Source organism: Cyprinodon variegatus, unplaced genomic scaffold (genome assembly GCF_000732505.1).
Source record: "Cyprinodon variegatus isolate N-32 unplaced genomic scaffold, C_variegatus-1.0 Scaffold323, whole genome shotgun sequence".
Lineage (NCBI taxonomy): Eukaryota > Metazoa > Chordata > Actinopteri > Cyprinodontiformes > Cyprinodontidae > Cyprinodon > Cyprinodon variegatus.
This window is the reverse complement of record NW_015150776.1, coordinates 303,750-319,252: the sequence shown is the minus strand read 5'-3', so window position 1 is coordinate 319,252 and position 15,503 is coordinate 303,750. Positions and strand designations below refer to the sequence as shown.

The window sequence follows — 15,503 nt, the reverse complement described above, 5'->3', positions numbered from 1 at the left end:
TTATATTGTTATACCTTTTTATATATTTTTTTACTTTGTAAACAGTAGGAAAATGTCATAATACTATTTTATGTTTACGTATGTGCTAAAACTAACCAGTGGTTCTAGAATGATTGTAAAATTAATATATTATTATAAACTTAATAATTTGTTCGTTAGGGCATTTTACATCAAATTATTATTAGACAGCAGATTAAATGTCTGTTCAAGCATCCTTTAAGATAATTTAAGAGAATCAGTGTTAATAAAGCCTAAAAAAAAGCATATTTTACTTTACTATTTCGTACTGAATATGAAATGATAAAAGTTATCTTAAAAAAAGTATTTCTGCTCAAAACACAATTAACAGTTAGTGTTCACTTTTAGCAAACCCCTCTTACTAAAAAAATATTCTTCCTCTGCAGACATGACCTATGATTAATTCATATTTTATGCTACCGTAAGTATTTTTCATTTGTTAGTTTAAATATACACGTTTGCTGGGGTAAACAGTTGTAGCTCATCTTCTGCTTATAGCTTGTCTCCTTTTTTCTTTTATTGAATTATAGACATGTTTGACATTGAAAAGAATCGTGTTTATGCTCAAAAAAAAGAGTGGATTCTGTGTGCTCTGTGAGTCAACCCACAGTAGATGTTTCATCAAACTTCGGCATTGAACATTAAACAGAAAACTGCACTGTTGAATTCTTTGCATATACATCATCTTTATAGTTTTCTTTAAAAGGTTTATTCTATTAAAGGTCGTTGTTGAACTGTAAATAAGCTAATCTTTAGTTTTAACACAACATACTGCACATTTTAAATGGGTGTTATTGAAAGAGGTTAAACAATTTATTTCCACAGAGTTTATTTCTCCACTAATTGAACACAATTTTCTGTATTAACCTCGGTTTTTCTATGTTGTTGAAATCTCTGTTATTTCATATTGTAACAATCTTTTACTGAGCTTCTACTATTTGATCATAGCTTTCTCTATTTCCAACGCCTTCATTTTATCTAATACAAAACTTAAACTGTAACTAAACCAAATGTAAAAGCAAAAGAAACCCCAGACAGATTTTAAAAACAGCCACGTTTTGGAATCCGCTAAGTAATTAAGCGGGGAAGTGACTGTGAATCTGATGAATAATAAAGCAAGTAGGTATGCCAAAACACTACTGACTAGTAAGTGGTGAAATGCTTACCCAAAAAACGCTGTCGGTCAATGCTAGCTATGTTTCAGCTCCTGATTCATCATGGTGGTATGTGTCTAATTGAGATGGTTTTATGGTCTGTTTGTGATTGAAACAAAAATGCAGCTAAAACCAGTATTTCTTGCATGGTTGTAAAAGTGGCTTTAGTAGCCATACAAACAAAAAAAAGAACAACAGCACCAACAAGCAGGAAACTGCCCTAAAGAGGTTATTTGCATCGATATTCGGGGCTGTAATACAGATATGTAGAAGGCTAGGTTAACATGAACTGCAGTGGCCACGTCCCAACTCATAGGATGTCATTAAGACGGCTTCTGACTAAATAGCAGAATAAAACAAGTGTGCATGAAAATGTACAACTTTAAGGATATGGTACCTTTAAGGACTTATTTAGACTGTTTTTCTCCCAAAAAAAAAAAAAATAAAAAAAATGGACTTGTGGTTTTTGTTTGGTTGTTTCTCCAGAAGTATAACAAATGTTTTAGAATAAAAAAAATCCTTTAACCTTCTTAGTACCCCGTTCTCAATGTGTTTCCCATGCCTTTTGCAGATGCCAGGCCTTTTGTCCAACCCTGTGTGTCTCACAGTCATCTGGTTTTTGTCTTGGTCGCTGCATCCCAGCTATGCTCAGATTTGGACCGATGAAGGTAACTCACGCACACTTCCACACACCTTAAGCTTTGCCTCTGCAAACGAAACTGACAACTACATTTTAATGAAAATACATGTGGCAGAAAATTTGTCTGGTCACATACCAATGCAAAAACAACACTCACAAACACAATCTGTCAAGGATCAGACATGAATTCCTCTGTCATGTATCTCAGGGCTTCTACTTGATGCATTTACCTCGAATAAGGCTCAATATAAAAAAAAACAATACCAAAAAAAAAACACAATAAAAAACTATTTGCTATCTACCCTAGTGCTTTTAACTGGCATTTTACTAAAGCAGTTTTATATATACCTTTTAACATAGGCCTATGATGTAATTTCATGTAACACCCAATACTACAGGAATGGTTAGTCATCCGCTCAAAGGAAACTGGGAGATTTGTTATATTAATTACCCTGTATCAATAAAGATGTTTTAAATAAATAACAGAGCTGCCATTTTTCATCTTTCTAATCCATCGTTTTTCGCAGATAATTCCCTGCAGCTTTGGTTGTTTAGTTTCAATTTTGAAGTTATTACAACACAACACCTTGAATTATAGTCTGAAGTCATGACACCAAAACATGAGAAATCGCCTTTAATAAAGCAAAACATGATGTTAGGATTTAAAGGCTGTGTAGAGAGAGATTAATTTTGGAGAGGTTTTATTTGGCTTTGCTGAATCTCAATGGATAGCAAAGTCATAGTCGCTGTAGGTAGTTTGGTTTTGGGGGAGTTTAGCAGCTGTTGGAAAGAAGCAGTCAGCTTGTTTGTGCTGATAGTTTGAGCAGAAACACCAAACAGCTGGCGTTTCAGGTGTATAGAAATAACCTGCGCTCTACATAGAGCCAGCTGTCAAACACACACATGCCCACAGGACCAAGAAGAACACCTTGTTTTTAAAAGTGAGATAGAGCAAGCTTTGGTTTCTGATCACTCATTGCTTTCTGAACAATGGCCCTCTAAGCTACCGAGGTGCCACATATAGCGCACTGCCCTACAGCTGCATTAGTTAAATCCACAGATGTTGTTTGGTGAGCCGTTGGATTAGTGCTTTATATCTGTGCTGCACACAAATATCAGAGAATTAATCTGATGGGATTTCTTGGGGAGATGGCAGCAAATTACGCGTGTTTCTAAATTTACTCGCCAATTTTATTACACTTGTTCATGCATTCATATCTGCATGGTCAAGTATGTCCACACATATGATGAGCACAAACCTTATTAACTTATTATTTACATAGCAACAGGACATTAGATACTGGATTTTCTACCAACCTGATCTTTCATCTCTCGGTCATGTCTCTGAACATGCTAGAACGCAGCAGCTCTTAAGTCCTCTCTACCCCTGAATGGTTTGCCTCAGGTGGATAGATATGTCCACAATCACAAACCAATCCAACTTTTCTGGTTTCATGTTAGTAATCCAACAATATATGTAAATCCCTATATTGTCCCGCATTGTCTCTGCATTCAACCTATCACCTTGGGGAGCAGTGGGCTGCCATTGTGTAGCGCCCAGGGAGCAGTGTGGGTTTAAGGGTTTTGCTCAGGAACCCAGAGTGGACGCTGTGGGGATTGAACCCGGTACTTACAACCTTCTTAAAGCACAAGTGCACCGCGCTAACCCACTTTTTAATGATCGTGATGTTCCAAACTACAAGCAAAAAAACTTTGATCTTGTTTGTTTTGGCACTTATGCTTTGCAAAGAAACCCCGCTGCTATACAGAGTAGAAGGCCTCCCAAAAAGAGCAACATGTAATCTAAAGTGGGAATATATCTTAAAGAGAGCCCACTCCAAGATGTCAGCTTGTTGTTTCCTCTCTACAAAAATATATATCATATATATTTTATGATCACAGCTACAATTCTATCATATGGTGGCTTCAAACACTTTCTTTTGCTTTTTCTGCATGTTAACCTCTGTCATCTAAATCTGTTGCAAGCCACATGGCCAGTAAGGTTATGTGCTTATTCTTTAAAGTGAGGACTTTGATGATTTACTGGTCCTTACTTTGTTGGCTTAGGTTTAGGACTGAGTTGTGATTTAGGTTAAGGTTAGGGTTAGGTATATACCAGTAATGGTTAGGTTAGGGTGTTGTGGTTAGGCTGTAGAAAGGGAAGAAAATGAATGGAATTCAGTGGGAGTGTATGCAAGTATTTTCCTATTGGAAAAGAGAATATTTTTCAAAAAATTGTCAATATTCCATACTTTATTTTACTTTGTCTAAATGTCCCTTCATCACTTCTTTCTCCTTCCATTTATATCCCAATTCCACCACTTTCTTAAAATAGAAGATGAATCAAGGAGCACTCTTTAGAGATTTTGTCTTTGGCTTTAAAAAAAAATCTGTTTTAAAAGAAGTTCTTCAAAGGTATAGTTGATGATGTTCTTTTTCCAGGTGCTGGTCCTCCTAATTGTCAATCATGCTGGTTAGGGCTGCAACTAACGATTATTTTACAATCGATTAATCTGTTGATTATTTTTGTCGATTAATCGATTAATAATCGGACAACCAAATGTTCCTTAAAGAAGATCTTTGTACTAAATTAAACCAGGTGAAACTAAAATGTTTCCATTTGAGGAGTTCTGGATAGAGTATATTGACAGGTATTAAAGTCTTTTTTATCTTAAATGCAAAATGATTACATATTTTCTTACAATTTTGATATAATTACTGCTCTTAGTGGGTTGCTCTGTCAGATGAAGGCATGTTTTACAGTGTCTTTACTCCAGTTAAGGATTAATCGATTACTAAAGTAGCTGACGATTATTTTAATAATCGATTAATCCTATTTAATTGTTTCAGCCCTAATTCTGGTGATATATTTACATAAGGCCATCCTTTGTATTCATCCCCATTTTCACTTACTGGTGGTGAGTCTGACATAGTTGAAAAATTGCACATTGTCTTTTGGAAAGTAAGTTTTTCTTAGGGATGCAAACAGCAACTTTTAAACAGAGTGCATGAGAAGAAATGAGCTTGTGCATGATCGTGCATGCTCTTGCACACGTTTAATAGTGGTTCCCTCTCATGAGCGGGTACAGGGTTGTGCTTGTGCATTTTTTTTTTTAAGTGGAGAGCTTTAATAAGCTGTGACTCCATAAGCTCTTTAGTTATGCATGTCACTTGATGTATTATCTGATCAGGTTTACTGTTGTATGAAAACTCTGTTTTAAATTCAACAGTTGGTGTTTACTTTTGGCAAAAAACATTTCTATTGATTAAGTTGTTTCAGACTTTAAATCAAACCTCTCTCTCTGCCTTTCTCTTTCTGCTGTATTAATAAGTGAAGAAAATGAAACTCTGCCCAGTAAACCTTCATATAAAGGCCTGTAATAAGTCCCCCCTCCCTGTTGCTGCTCCACCGTCTTTTTCATTGTTTTTGAAAGTACTCAGTTTCGACCAGCTTGCAGTTTCTTTGTCTGTTTTGCCATCTGATTTTAATGTCAAGAAGAACATGAGGCCGTTCTGTGCACGTCGTTGTGAACGCGCATGTGGGTATGTTTATGTGTGTGGTTGTGTGTGTGTGTGTGTGTGTGTGCATGTTGGGGTGCTCCTGCCAGAGGAAAAATCAGATATGAGAGGAACGCTGCGGGTTTGGGGAACAATGTACTTCACTGCCAATAAAACATGAATACACACATTCAGACCAGCCAGCTCTTTGTGCTGCACCAAGGCCCCAGGTACACGTATGCAGAAAATCAGGGAGAATGGATTGTGTGTGCATTTAAAGTGGTTAAAAGAAAAAAAAAAAGAAAATGTAGTTGAACTGTTGAGCAAGGCTCTGAATGGCGAGTGATGAAATGGAAAGATTGATGGAAAATCAAACAATAAAAAAAAAGACTGACCTACTAAATGACAAACAAATCCAATCTAGAATTTTAGTAATCAGATACTATACACAGTAAAAGCATCTAGATTTGCCTTTAATCTTTTTTTTTTTAAGTGTCGTATAAGCCACATAAAAACCATGAAAAACAAATGTGTGCATTGGAAAAATATGTAAGAATATAAAAGCCGCTCTAAATTAGGTGGGCATACCGTCAAGACTATTATGTTGCTGTACCTCCAGCTGTTTCAGCATTCAGTATTACTCTGTAGGAGTCTACCAGCAGGAACTTTCAGAGAATTACTTTTCTCTTTTCTTGTGTTACAATTAATGAAAATCTTGACTGCTGTGTCTAAAATAAAGCCTATACTGTACCTGTGTGCTCTTGTGAAGAATGGACTATTTAGTAGCTGCATAAGTCACTGACAACAAAACTTAATTTGGATAAAACAAATTAACAAATTAACCTGCTCCTTTTTAGTTTGGTTAAACACCTGAGAACATTTACATTTGGCTGAATCGTATTCTACCATTCTACGCTGTTAAAAAAAAATAATAGAAAGCAATATTTTACTATATTACTAAAGCTTGGAGTATCATCAAAAATAACTTCTATAAGATTCCTTGCTTTGGTATTTATTAAACAGCTCACCAAACCAAAAAGCAGCATATTTACAGTATTAACAGCTGCAATTTATTTCAAAATGAATGTGACTTGAATTTTCATTTTATCCAAAAACCAGTTTTATCTGATATACCTTTTATACTACCTCACATCATTTTTTGGGAGTGAAATAACATGTCCTTGTAATTTGACATTTTGAACCTTTCTTTTGTCGTATGTGATTAGCTCCTACGCCCATTATCAACAGCGTTTTTCAACTTTTGAAAGTCACAATAGCTTCCATTGTTCTCCTCCCTTTTCACTATTCATCTTTCACTCTTAGAAAACTAAATGCAACCATTAAGTCCAATTGAAGCCTATTTCCAGCTGTTTCATTTCATTTAGCAGAAGGAATTAGAAAGAAAATAAAAGTTAAGTCAGGATGCGAGTTAAAACCAAGCATGTCAAATAACGGCTGTAAACATTTATAGTAAGCATTGTGTAATACGCTCACCAGAGATTCTAAATGTTTGGCCTAACACCATTAGCTAGGTATTTTTTGGTAGTTTTTTCCTAAAACATTAATTACAAAAAGAAAAGTTATAAACACAAACCTAAGGGTAGTTTGTTTGTTTCAGTGGTAGGAGATGCCAGTAGGAGGAGCAAGCCTCAGTGACTGCCAGATGAATTAATGAAGCTGTTTGCGTGGCACAGTGGCAGCCCAAATGATCCTTTTTGTGCTTTTCCCCCTTTTTTCACCCTAGATCTGCGTTTAAGCCAACTTTCATGTTGTGAAGCCAAGCTAAACATGTGCTCAAATACTCTCACCTTCACCTGATACAATACCCCCTTTGCAAATTACTACAGCCACCACAGATTTTTTTTTTCTCAAGTAAACACTACACTTGCTTTTCCATAAAACCAACATTCTATTTGACTTGGCAAGCAGTGACATTGAAGATTTCTAAACATTAGTGATACTAATCATTCAACTTTGCAGTTATTTGCTTTTCTGTCAGCATTATTATCTTAAACAGTTTCATCAAGGTTTACAGACCTATTTGAATACTGAAAGAGCTACACAGCTGGTAATAAGCGTTGGTACTTTTTGTTTCATGCAAGAAAAAACAAAAATTGTGCTCTCTGAAATAACTTCAATCTGACAAGTTATGATACATAAGAAATCTATAAGAATAAAAAAACTGACATCAAACGTTGCTTTTCGACCATACTGTACAACTAGCAAAACACTTTACTCCCTACTGTTATAAAACCTTTACCAGAGGTGCTAATAAATGTGAACAGCACTGTATATATACTATATATCCAGAAGTGTTTGCTAACCTTCCTTAACTCCTAGAGGCTTAAGTTACATCCCATTCTTAATCAATAGGGGTTTAATATGTCATCTGTCCACCCTTTGCAGCTACAGTAGAACAGCCTCAACTCTTCTGGGAAGGCTATCCACAAAGTTTAGGATTGTCTTTATGGGGATGTTAGACCATTGTTCCAGAAGTGCCTTTGTGAGGTCACACGTTGGTGTTGGACCAGGAGGCCTGCCTCTCATTCTCCACTGTAATTCATCCTAAAGGTGTTCTATGGGGCTGAGGTTATACTCTATGCAGGCCAGTCAACTTCGATCACACCAGACGCTGCCATCTTCGCCTTTATGGATCTAACTTAGTGCACTGCTGCACAGTCATGTTGGAAGAGATCAACTCAAAACTCTTACCACACAGTCTGGAGCATGGGATTGTCTAAATTGTCTTGGTGTGTTGAAGCTTCTTTACTAAGCTTGGCCCCTTAGTTCCTTTCAGTAGAACTAAGGGGCCAAGCCCACTTCCTGAAAACAACCCCACACCATAATCCCCCCTGCACCAAACAAAATGCTGTACGACATGTACTGTTCTTGTGGCAACCACCGAACCCAGACTATGAAATTTCCAGATGGAGAGGCATGATGAAGTCACTCCAGATAATGTGTCTCCAGATGTGTCATGCTTTACACTACTGCATCCCACACTTTGCATTGCACTTTGTGATGTATGGCTTTGATGAAGCTGGTCGACCATGGAAACCCGTTGCATGAACCTTTTTGCTCACTGTTCATGAGCTAATCTGAAGATAGCAGGAAGTTTGGAGGTTATTGACTCTTCGCAGTCTGTGCTTCAGCACCCGCTGACCCTGCTCCGTCAGTTTACATGGCCTACCAAGTCATGGCTGAGATGCTGTCATTCCCAAACACTTCCCTTTTCTTATGATACAGCTCAGATGACTGGAATGTTTAGCAGCTAGGAAATTTCACGACTGGAATTGCTGCACAGGTGGCATCCTATGACAGTTTGACGCTGGAATTCACTGAGCTCCTGAGAGCGACCCACTCTTTCACAAATGCTTCTAACAACAGTCTATGTGCCTCAATTTATACACAATTGGCCATGGAAGTGATCAGAACACCTTATTCCAATCTTTTGGACAGTAGAGCAAAAATCTTTAACAATATAATATATCTCTGTGTTTTTCTTTATAGCTATAGAAATAAACTCATATCTAAAAGGCCTGTTACCTCCTTACTGCCTGCGCTGGTTTGACATGTAGGATTTTTTATTTTTTTTAAACACATTAAAAGGATAATGCAGAAATCACAAGAGAGGGTACATTATAGTAGCCTCGTTTTCATTTCCCCGTGGGTCTCTACTATTAACACGGTCTCCCAGTAGGTGTATCTGAAATCCAACATTATTTTAAAAGTGTCTACAACCAGCTTTAAAAGATGAAACACAAACACACTCCTGCAGCTTTATGATATGAGCCAAAGACTCCTCAGTCTGCCAGATCCCGAACCGTGTATGGTCATGTTATTGTAACACTGCTGACTGGACTGTTGGAGATGGGACTTGAATCACATTAACGGAGACAATACAGACGCTGAATGTCAGGCTGCTCAGTACTCACATTCTGGAAGCTGGGCTAAAATGTGATTTGCTTTAATGTTTTATGCGATGTCTGTGTTTGCAGTGTCGGATGTACAGTATGGGCGTTTGGACTCCAACGTGACACTGGCATGTGGGAAGTCACAAATCAGGTAGGAAGACCAAAATAACACAAGCAACTAATGAGAGTTTCATCTTGATTTTCTTATAAGTGACAAAGAAAAAGTTGCATATGGACGTTGTTCCATCATCGGTTACTAATGTAGCCATTAATCTTTAATCTAACCCCTTTTAGGACCCCCGTGGTGTGGCATCACAACCACAGCTCAGTTTTTTTGTGGCACCAAGTGACATCGAATGGAAGCTTGTCCCTGTTTCATGTAGACCAATCAGCACAAGGGAACTACAGCTGCTATGATGACAGCGGGCTCCTCCTCCATTCTGTTACACTCAGATTGGGCTGTAAGTGATGCTTAACTTTCTTCACCGTTAGACCCCTAAACCTTGTATAGTGCCTTAAAGAAGTATTCATAGCCCTTTAACTACAGTGATTTGATGTTATTAAATCTTGTAAACAGACAGAAATGAAGGAGTAATGAAAAAAATATGATAATTAAATTTTTAAACTAGGATGTGCATTTTGAGGATGAGCATAGGTTTCCCAATTAATCAGTTAGGCTCACTTGTTAGTAAGCAGTAGAAATGCATCCGTTCCATAAAGAAACCAGAGAACCGTAATGCACAAATTATGAGAACTCAAGAAGACAGGTCAGGGTCGACTTCGACCACTTTATTAATCCCACCAGGGACAATTCATTTGAACAGTAAACGAGACAAACAAACAAACCCCCAAAAAAGTGAAAAAGTAGTTTTAAAAAAGTAGAAATAAACATGTAATGACCTAAAAAAATAAGATGATAAAAAAAATGTGATGGAATGAAGCTGGCTGAAGTCATAAAAAGGACACATCTAAGTTGCTGAAGGTGCTTTACTTAGATGTTTTGGCCAACATGAAAAGACAAAAGCCCCATTTACACTACCCTCTGAAAAAAGATCTGTGCCGAGTTTCTGACCAAGCTTGGATCAATTAACTGTGCTAAGCTCCGTTTACACTTCACTCTGGCACAGTTCCTCGCCTCCTAGTGATGATCTATGGTACTACTGCTCTCTAGAGGGAATCAAGCAAATCAACATTGCGACGCCCGTAACATTCAGGAATTTTGGTGCGAAGAAGGCAGCCTTTGGTGAATTTACTAGACAGATTTGGCTTTTTTGAAAGTGGATACGAGAAACAATAGTCTAATAAGGCTTACAGGGCTTACAGACACAGGAAACCACTACAGACGTTGTGTACACTGCTAACCAGAATCATCAGTGGAAATTGTGTGGCACAGTAGGGAAACCAGGATTATTCTGAATGTCTGACATTTCATGATTACAGAGGCTGCCGGTAAGGAGATAACACGGTTTTGTGGTGGTTGGCAAGCAGCCTAACTAATGTGCATACCACCAACTACTGGAAGCTGACTGTAAATAGGAGATAAGGGGGACTGCTCATGCGCTTTGTTATCTGAGAACCAAGCCAGAACTGAACTGTGCCAAGCCCTACTGTATAACTAGTACCATTTTGATTCTGTTGTGTCTGGCACGGTCCGGTTCAGTTCTGTGTGCCATTTACACTCAACAGTTATCTCGGTTACCGTGCTCGGACCGATCTCGGCACAGTTTTAAAAAGGTAGTGTAAATGAGGCTAACATCAGCTTGGATATTGTATTCAAGGATATTCAAAGTAGAACATATTGGGGAGAGGTAAGCTAAATGTAGGGCAAAGGTGCAAGCAGACCTTTTGAATTCTGTCCTAAAATTAGGCAGATGTTTATTTTCTGAGACGAAAGTCAAGGACCCTGAACATACAGCCAGAAAAGTATTCAGTGGTATATCTTAAAGCATATTCATGTTATAGGTAGACATATGTTAACATCAAAGTGACAGTCTTATTGAATCCTTTTTAGTATAAAAAGTGGACCCAGAAATGTTATTTTGGGCAAAGACAAAGCTGATAAACATAACCAGGAAGGTTTCCAGGTTATTAATGTCATAAAAGTAGTTGTACAAAGTATTTACTCTCAGTGGTGGCTGAATATAAATGCATATACAAACTTTAGATTTTAAATAATCAACAAAAAAGGAAACCCATTTATCATGTTTGCTACTTTTTCATTACTCTCCTGATGGTCTGTTATAAACAACAATTTAAAGTGCATTGAATAATTCTTTTAGTTTGACTATTTTTAAGATAGATGTGTATTTGAAAAAAGTTTGGTCTTGAATCTGTTTTATTGTTCATATTTTATTATGAATGAAGTCTCAAAAGTTATGTTTATAGTGAAAGTACTAATAGAAGACTGATAAATGGAACAGAGCGGCTAGTCCTCAGAGGAAAATGGTCTTATCAGCCATTACAAAGCCCTCCATATCCTGTTACTGTCTGACACAGGAAGGGGCTTCCGAGTGAGCTTCCTTCATAAGAACGTCCCTCTGTTGGTCAAACGGCTCTTGAATATTTTGGTTCATAACGGGGACACTCTTGTTTGTTAGATCCCCCGGGACAACTGAGCATTTCCTGCCAAGTACCCAATCATACACACGTCCGTTGCTCCTGGAGGCAATCTATAAAAACATTCTTGCCTGCCAAGTACAACGCCTCCATCAGGTAAAATCATATTACTGCACCCGAACTCACCCAACTTAGAATGTTAGTTTTTTTTTTAACTCTGTTCTTCACCCTATCCTCAGTGTTTTTATATTTTTTATCTTGATTTCAAGGGGGAAGGAGGGGGAGTGGAGGGAGTCTAGGCCGTGCATCGTGGACCTCACCAACAAGCACTGTGATGTTCAAGATCCTTCTTACTGGCAGACCATCCACAGAGTTGGAGTAACAGAGACCAACGCTCTCGGGTCCCACACCGACTTTGTGGCAATCAGGCTGAGCAAGCTTTGTAAGGCTGCATGCCAAATCACTGATGTTTTCATTTTGATATGAAAAGGTTTGATATAACAATGTCTTAAATAAAACTTTCCTAAAGTAATCAAGTCTAAGAAACAATGGCAAGGAAACACTTCTGTGCCAGGTTTTGTTTCTTCATCAAAGCTTAAAAGCTATTATTCCACCACCCAAAAGGAATGCTTGTGATAGATTTTTCTTCTACATAAATAAGATTAGTAATCTATTAGGTAATCTCTTATTTTTTTAATTTTTTTTTCCACTTTGTGCTTTTACAGTGAAACCAGACCCCCCACAGGCTGTGTCTGTGCAAGAAGTGGAAGGTTATCCAACGAAGCTAAGGGTTTCATGGAAAAATCCAACTTCCTGGCCAGACGACACTTTTTTCCCCCTGCTGTTTCAGGTTCGATACAGACCACAGGGCTCCCACCACTGGTCAGAGGTGAGTCAATCAAAGCCAGCGTCACGTACTGTATTCAACCCTAGACCTGATGGAGGCTCATTGTAATTTAAAATCAAATAATATGCAGGACATTGTTTTACTTAAAAGTTTTACACTCTTCATTAAAAAGTTTATTTATTATGCCAGAGCTGAATTTAAAAATGAAAATAAAAGTTTACTTGACGTAACAGTAAAGTGACAGTAGAGGAATTTAAAGGAACAACCAAAATACTTCATCATCATACAAACACGGACATTCAGATAATTGAAAGTTTTTCATTAGCAAATAACACAATCTGGAATCTTATGTCTAAATCCACCCAGCCCCGGCCCCCAGTCATCCACTCTCTGAAACCCTAACAGAGTGAATAAGTTCTAAAAAGGCTAATGCATTAAAGTTCTACTAATTAGAAATATTTACTATGTTTGATAAAAGGAAATCAAATAAAAAAGATTGTCATACTCTATTGGTAAACATACCAAAAAAAAAAACAAAAAAAAAACATCAAGCTTTTTTTGTTTTGGTCAGTTGGGGTAAGTAGAATAGTTTTTATTCGCTAATTGCCAGAATAATAAGACATGCTTTTTTTCTTTCTATACTACTTTGAATTTAGCAGATTCTTAGCTTTATTTATGTTTGAAAGCTTCCTTCAACTTTATGACTAGATCATATTTGTTTTTTAGTAACTGAACTTTAAAAGTAGTATTCCCTAATTCACATAAAAAACTTAAAAGGAGTTTAAAATTGTTTCAAGACAATAATACTTGTATCGTTCCTTCTCATATTGAAATCTCAACAGCTCTACCTGCCAGCATTCACGCCCACTGTAATGTTTCTGTTATGATTAGTTCTATCTTCTCTTTGAAAACAGATCTCCACAACGTATGATGAATTAGAAATATCCGACGCCCTTGCAGGGCACAGCCACCAGGTACAGGTTAGAGCCCGCGATGATGTGGACTCGGAGAGCCAATGGAGTGAATGGAGCCATCTGAGTGTCCTTACACCCTGGCAAGGTGGGACGGTGAATCCACAAGACAAATCTGTTACCAATATATGTGGCTACCAGTGTAAATATATAGAATGAATTAATACATTGAATCTAAAATGATCAAATTAATTAGTCAATATAGGGAAATTTCATCTGGATTCCATTTCTTAATTATCAGAAACTATAAAGTAAACAGACAGGAGATTTTTTTTTTTTTTTTGATAGAGAACTGCTATGCAAAACTGAATGAACAGTAGTGTACTAGAATTGAGCTGGTTCCAATTATTTCTGTAGTTGATGCACAGCCAGAGAAACACACACATGTCATTAAGTTTAACTCAATATGACCGTAGATCTCTTTTTATTTCTATATGATGTAATTTTGTAAACTGTCGGCTAAGTTTGCATCTGGGTTTGTTTGAACAGCAACCTACACCACCCCCGACCCTTCAGAGGACCCCACCTTTTTTAATCCCTTCAGCACGGAGCCTGTAGCCACCTACGAGACCCGTGGTAAGGCCAGTTTGTTTCTTCAAAATAAAAGATGCAGAAGGAAAAGCAAGGTGCAATAAAATGAGTTATTATGTCTGTTCTTTTCCACCATTACCAGCCCTGCTAGAGCTAAAAGCTAAACTAAAAGCCCTGCTTTTACTCTTCCTGTGTTTGCCACATGCTTTGGTAATTACGTGAATCACATGTTCCTGCTATTAAAGCTGTTTTTATAAAGATAAAGACGGTGCAAAAAAAGGAAAGTAATAGCGTCTTGCAAACACATTTATACCACATGTTTTTTTCACAGGTTCTCACTTTACAACAAGAAACAATCATGTGATTTATTAGGTTTTATTTGATACACTGACACTAAGCGGCTCATGATGGTACAGAGGAAGGGACATTATTCACAGATCGGTAATCGGTTTCAAAAATAAAAATCTGAAACCTCTCGTAAGCGTTACTTTTTAACAAGCAAGAATAAAACCTAGTCCAGGTTAATGGAGTCCATCTGTTTTTTAATCTGGAATTAATCCAGCTGTTCTGTAAAGGCTTTAGTGATTTTTTTTAGAAAGCTTAAGGAAACAAACAGCACAATGAATTTAACTAAATAAAGAATAAGTTTAAAGTGGGGTTAGCTTAAAAACTATATCCCCAGATTTAAAGATCTCACAAAGGCCCCGGCTCGATGGGCAGGACAACTGTTAGTTGGACAACCTACAAATCTGCTCTTTATGAGCAAGCAGCCATTGTTTAAAGGAAGTCTTAGAGGTCCTGTTTACACTTTTACCCAAACCATAACAAGGACTTGGCAAGAAGATGTTCTGGTCTGATGAAACCAAAACGAAACTTTGTGGTACCCTTCACACCACGAGATAAAGTGAGAAGGACTTTCTGCCAGAGCTACAATGTTAGACTGCCCTAATGAAGTCCAGACCCAATTTTGAATTATTCAATCTGTAGCAACACTTGGAAATTATACAATATTCACTTAGCTCTCAGGTTTAATGAATAATAATCTGTGCTTTTATAGATTGGACATTTTTTAAAACTTAATTTTTATATCAAATATGTTTTAGTTTTGGATTCTTATATGTAAATTTAATATTGTTATGATTATTTTAACATTTGGACAAAAAAACAAAACAAATATAGCATTATTTTTATCACATCAAGGTGCTTTTTAAACATTTACATAGATTCATTGACCTTTTTTAGACCTTCATTTCTTTTCTATTTTTGGATCTTGTGTTCTTACCTTTTGGAATATAAAAAAATATATAAATATAAAACATGAAATTAATATAAACTGCATATATATATATATATATATATATATATATATATATA

At 36.9% G+C, this 15,503-nt stretch overlaps 1 protein-coding gene across 1 annotated transcript in view; it reads left to right on the top strand.

Moving 5' to 3' along the window:
- LOC107091061 (interleukin-11 receptor subunit alpha-like) overlaps positions 1-15,503 on the top strand; it is a 52,705-nt gene that overhangs the window by 33,412 nt on the left and 3,790 nt on the right. The window contains exons 2-9 of the mRNA XM_015384785.1: positions 1,744-1,840; positions 9,309-9,375; positions 9,519-9,685; positions 11,822-11,936; positions 12,050-12,222; positions 12,506-12,669; positions 13,542-13,686; positions 14,088-14,174. Coding sequence (XP_015240271.1) covers positions 1,744-1,840; positions 9,309-9,375; positions 9,519-9,685; positions 11,822-11,936; positions 12,050-12,222; positions 12,506-12,669; positions 13,542-13,686; positions 14,088-14,174 — 1,015 coding nt within the window. The remainder of the gene's footprint in view (positions 1-1,743; positions 1,841-9,308; positions 9,376-9,518; positions 9,686-11,821; positions 11,937-12,049; positions 12,223-12,505; positions 12,670-13,541; positions 13,687-14,087; positions 14,175-15,503) is intronic.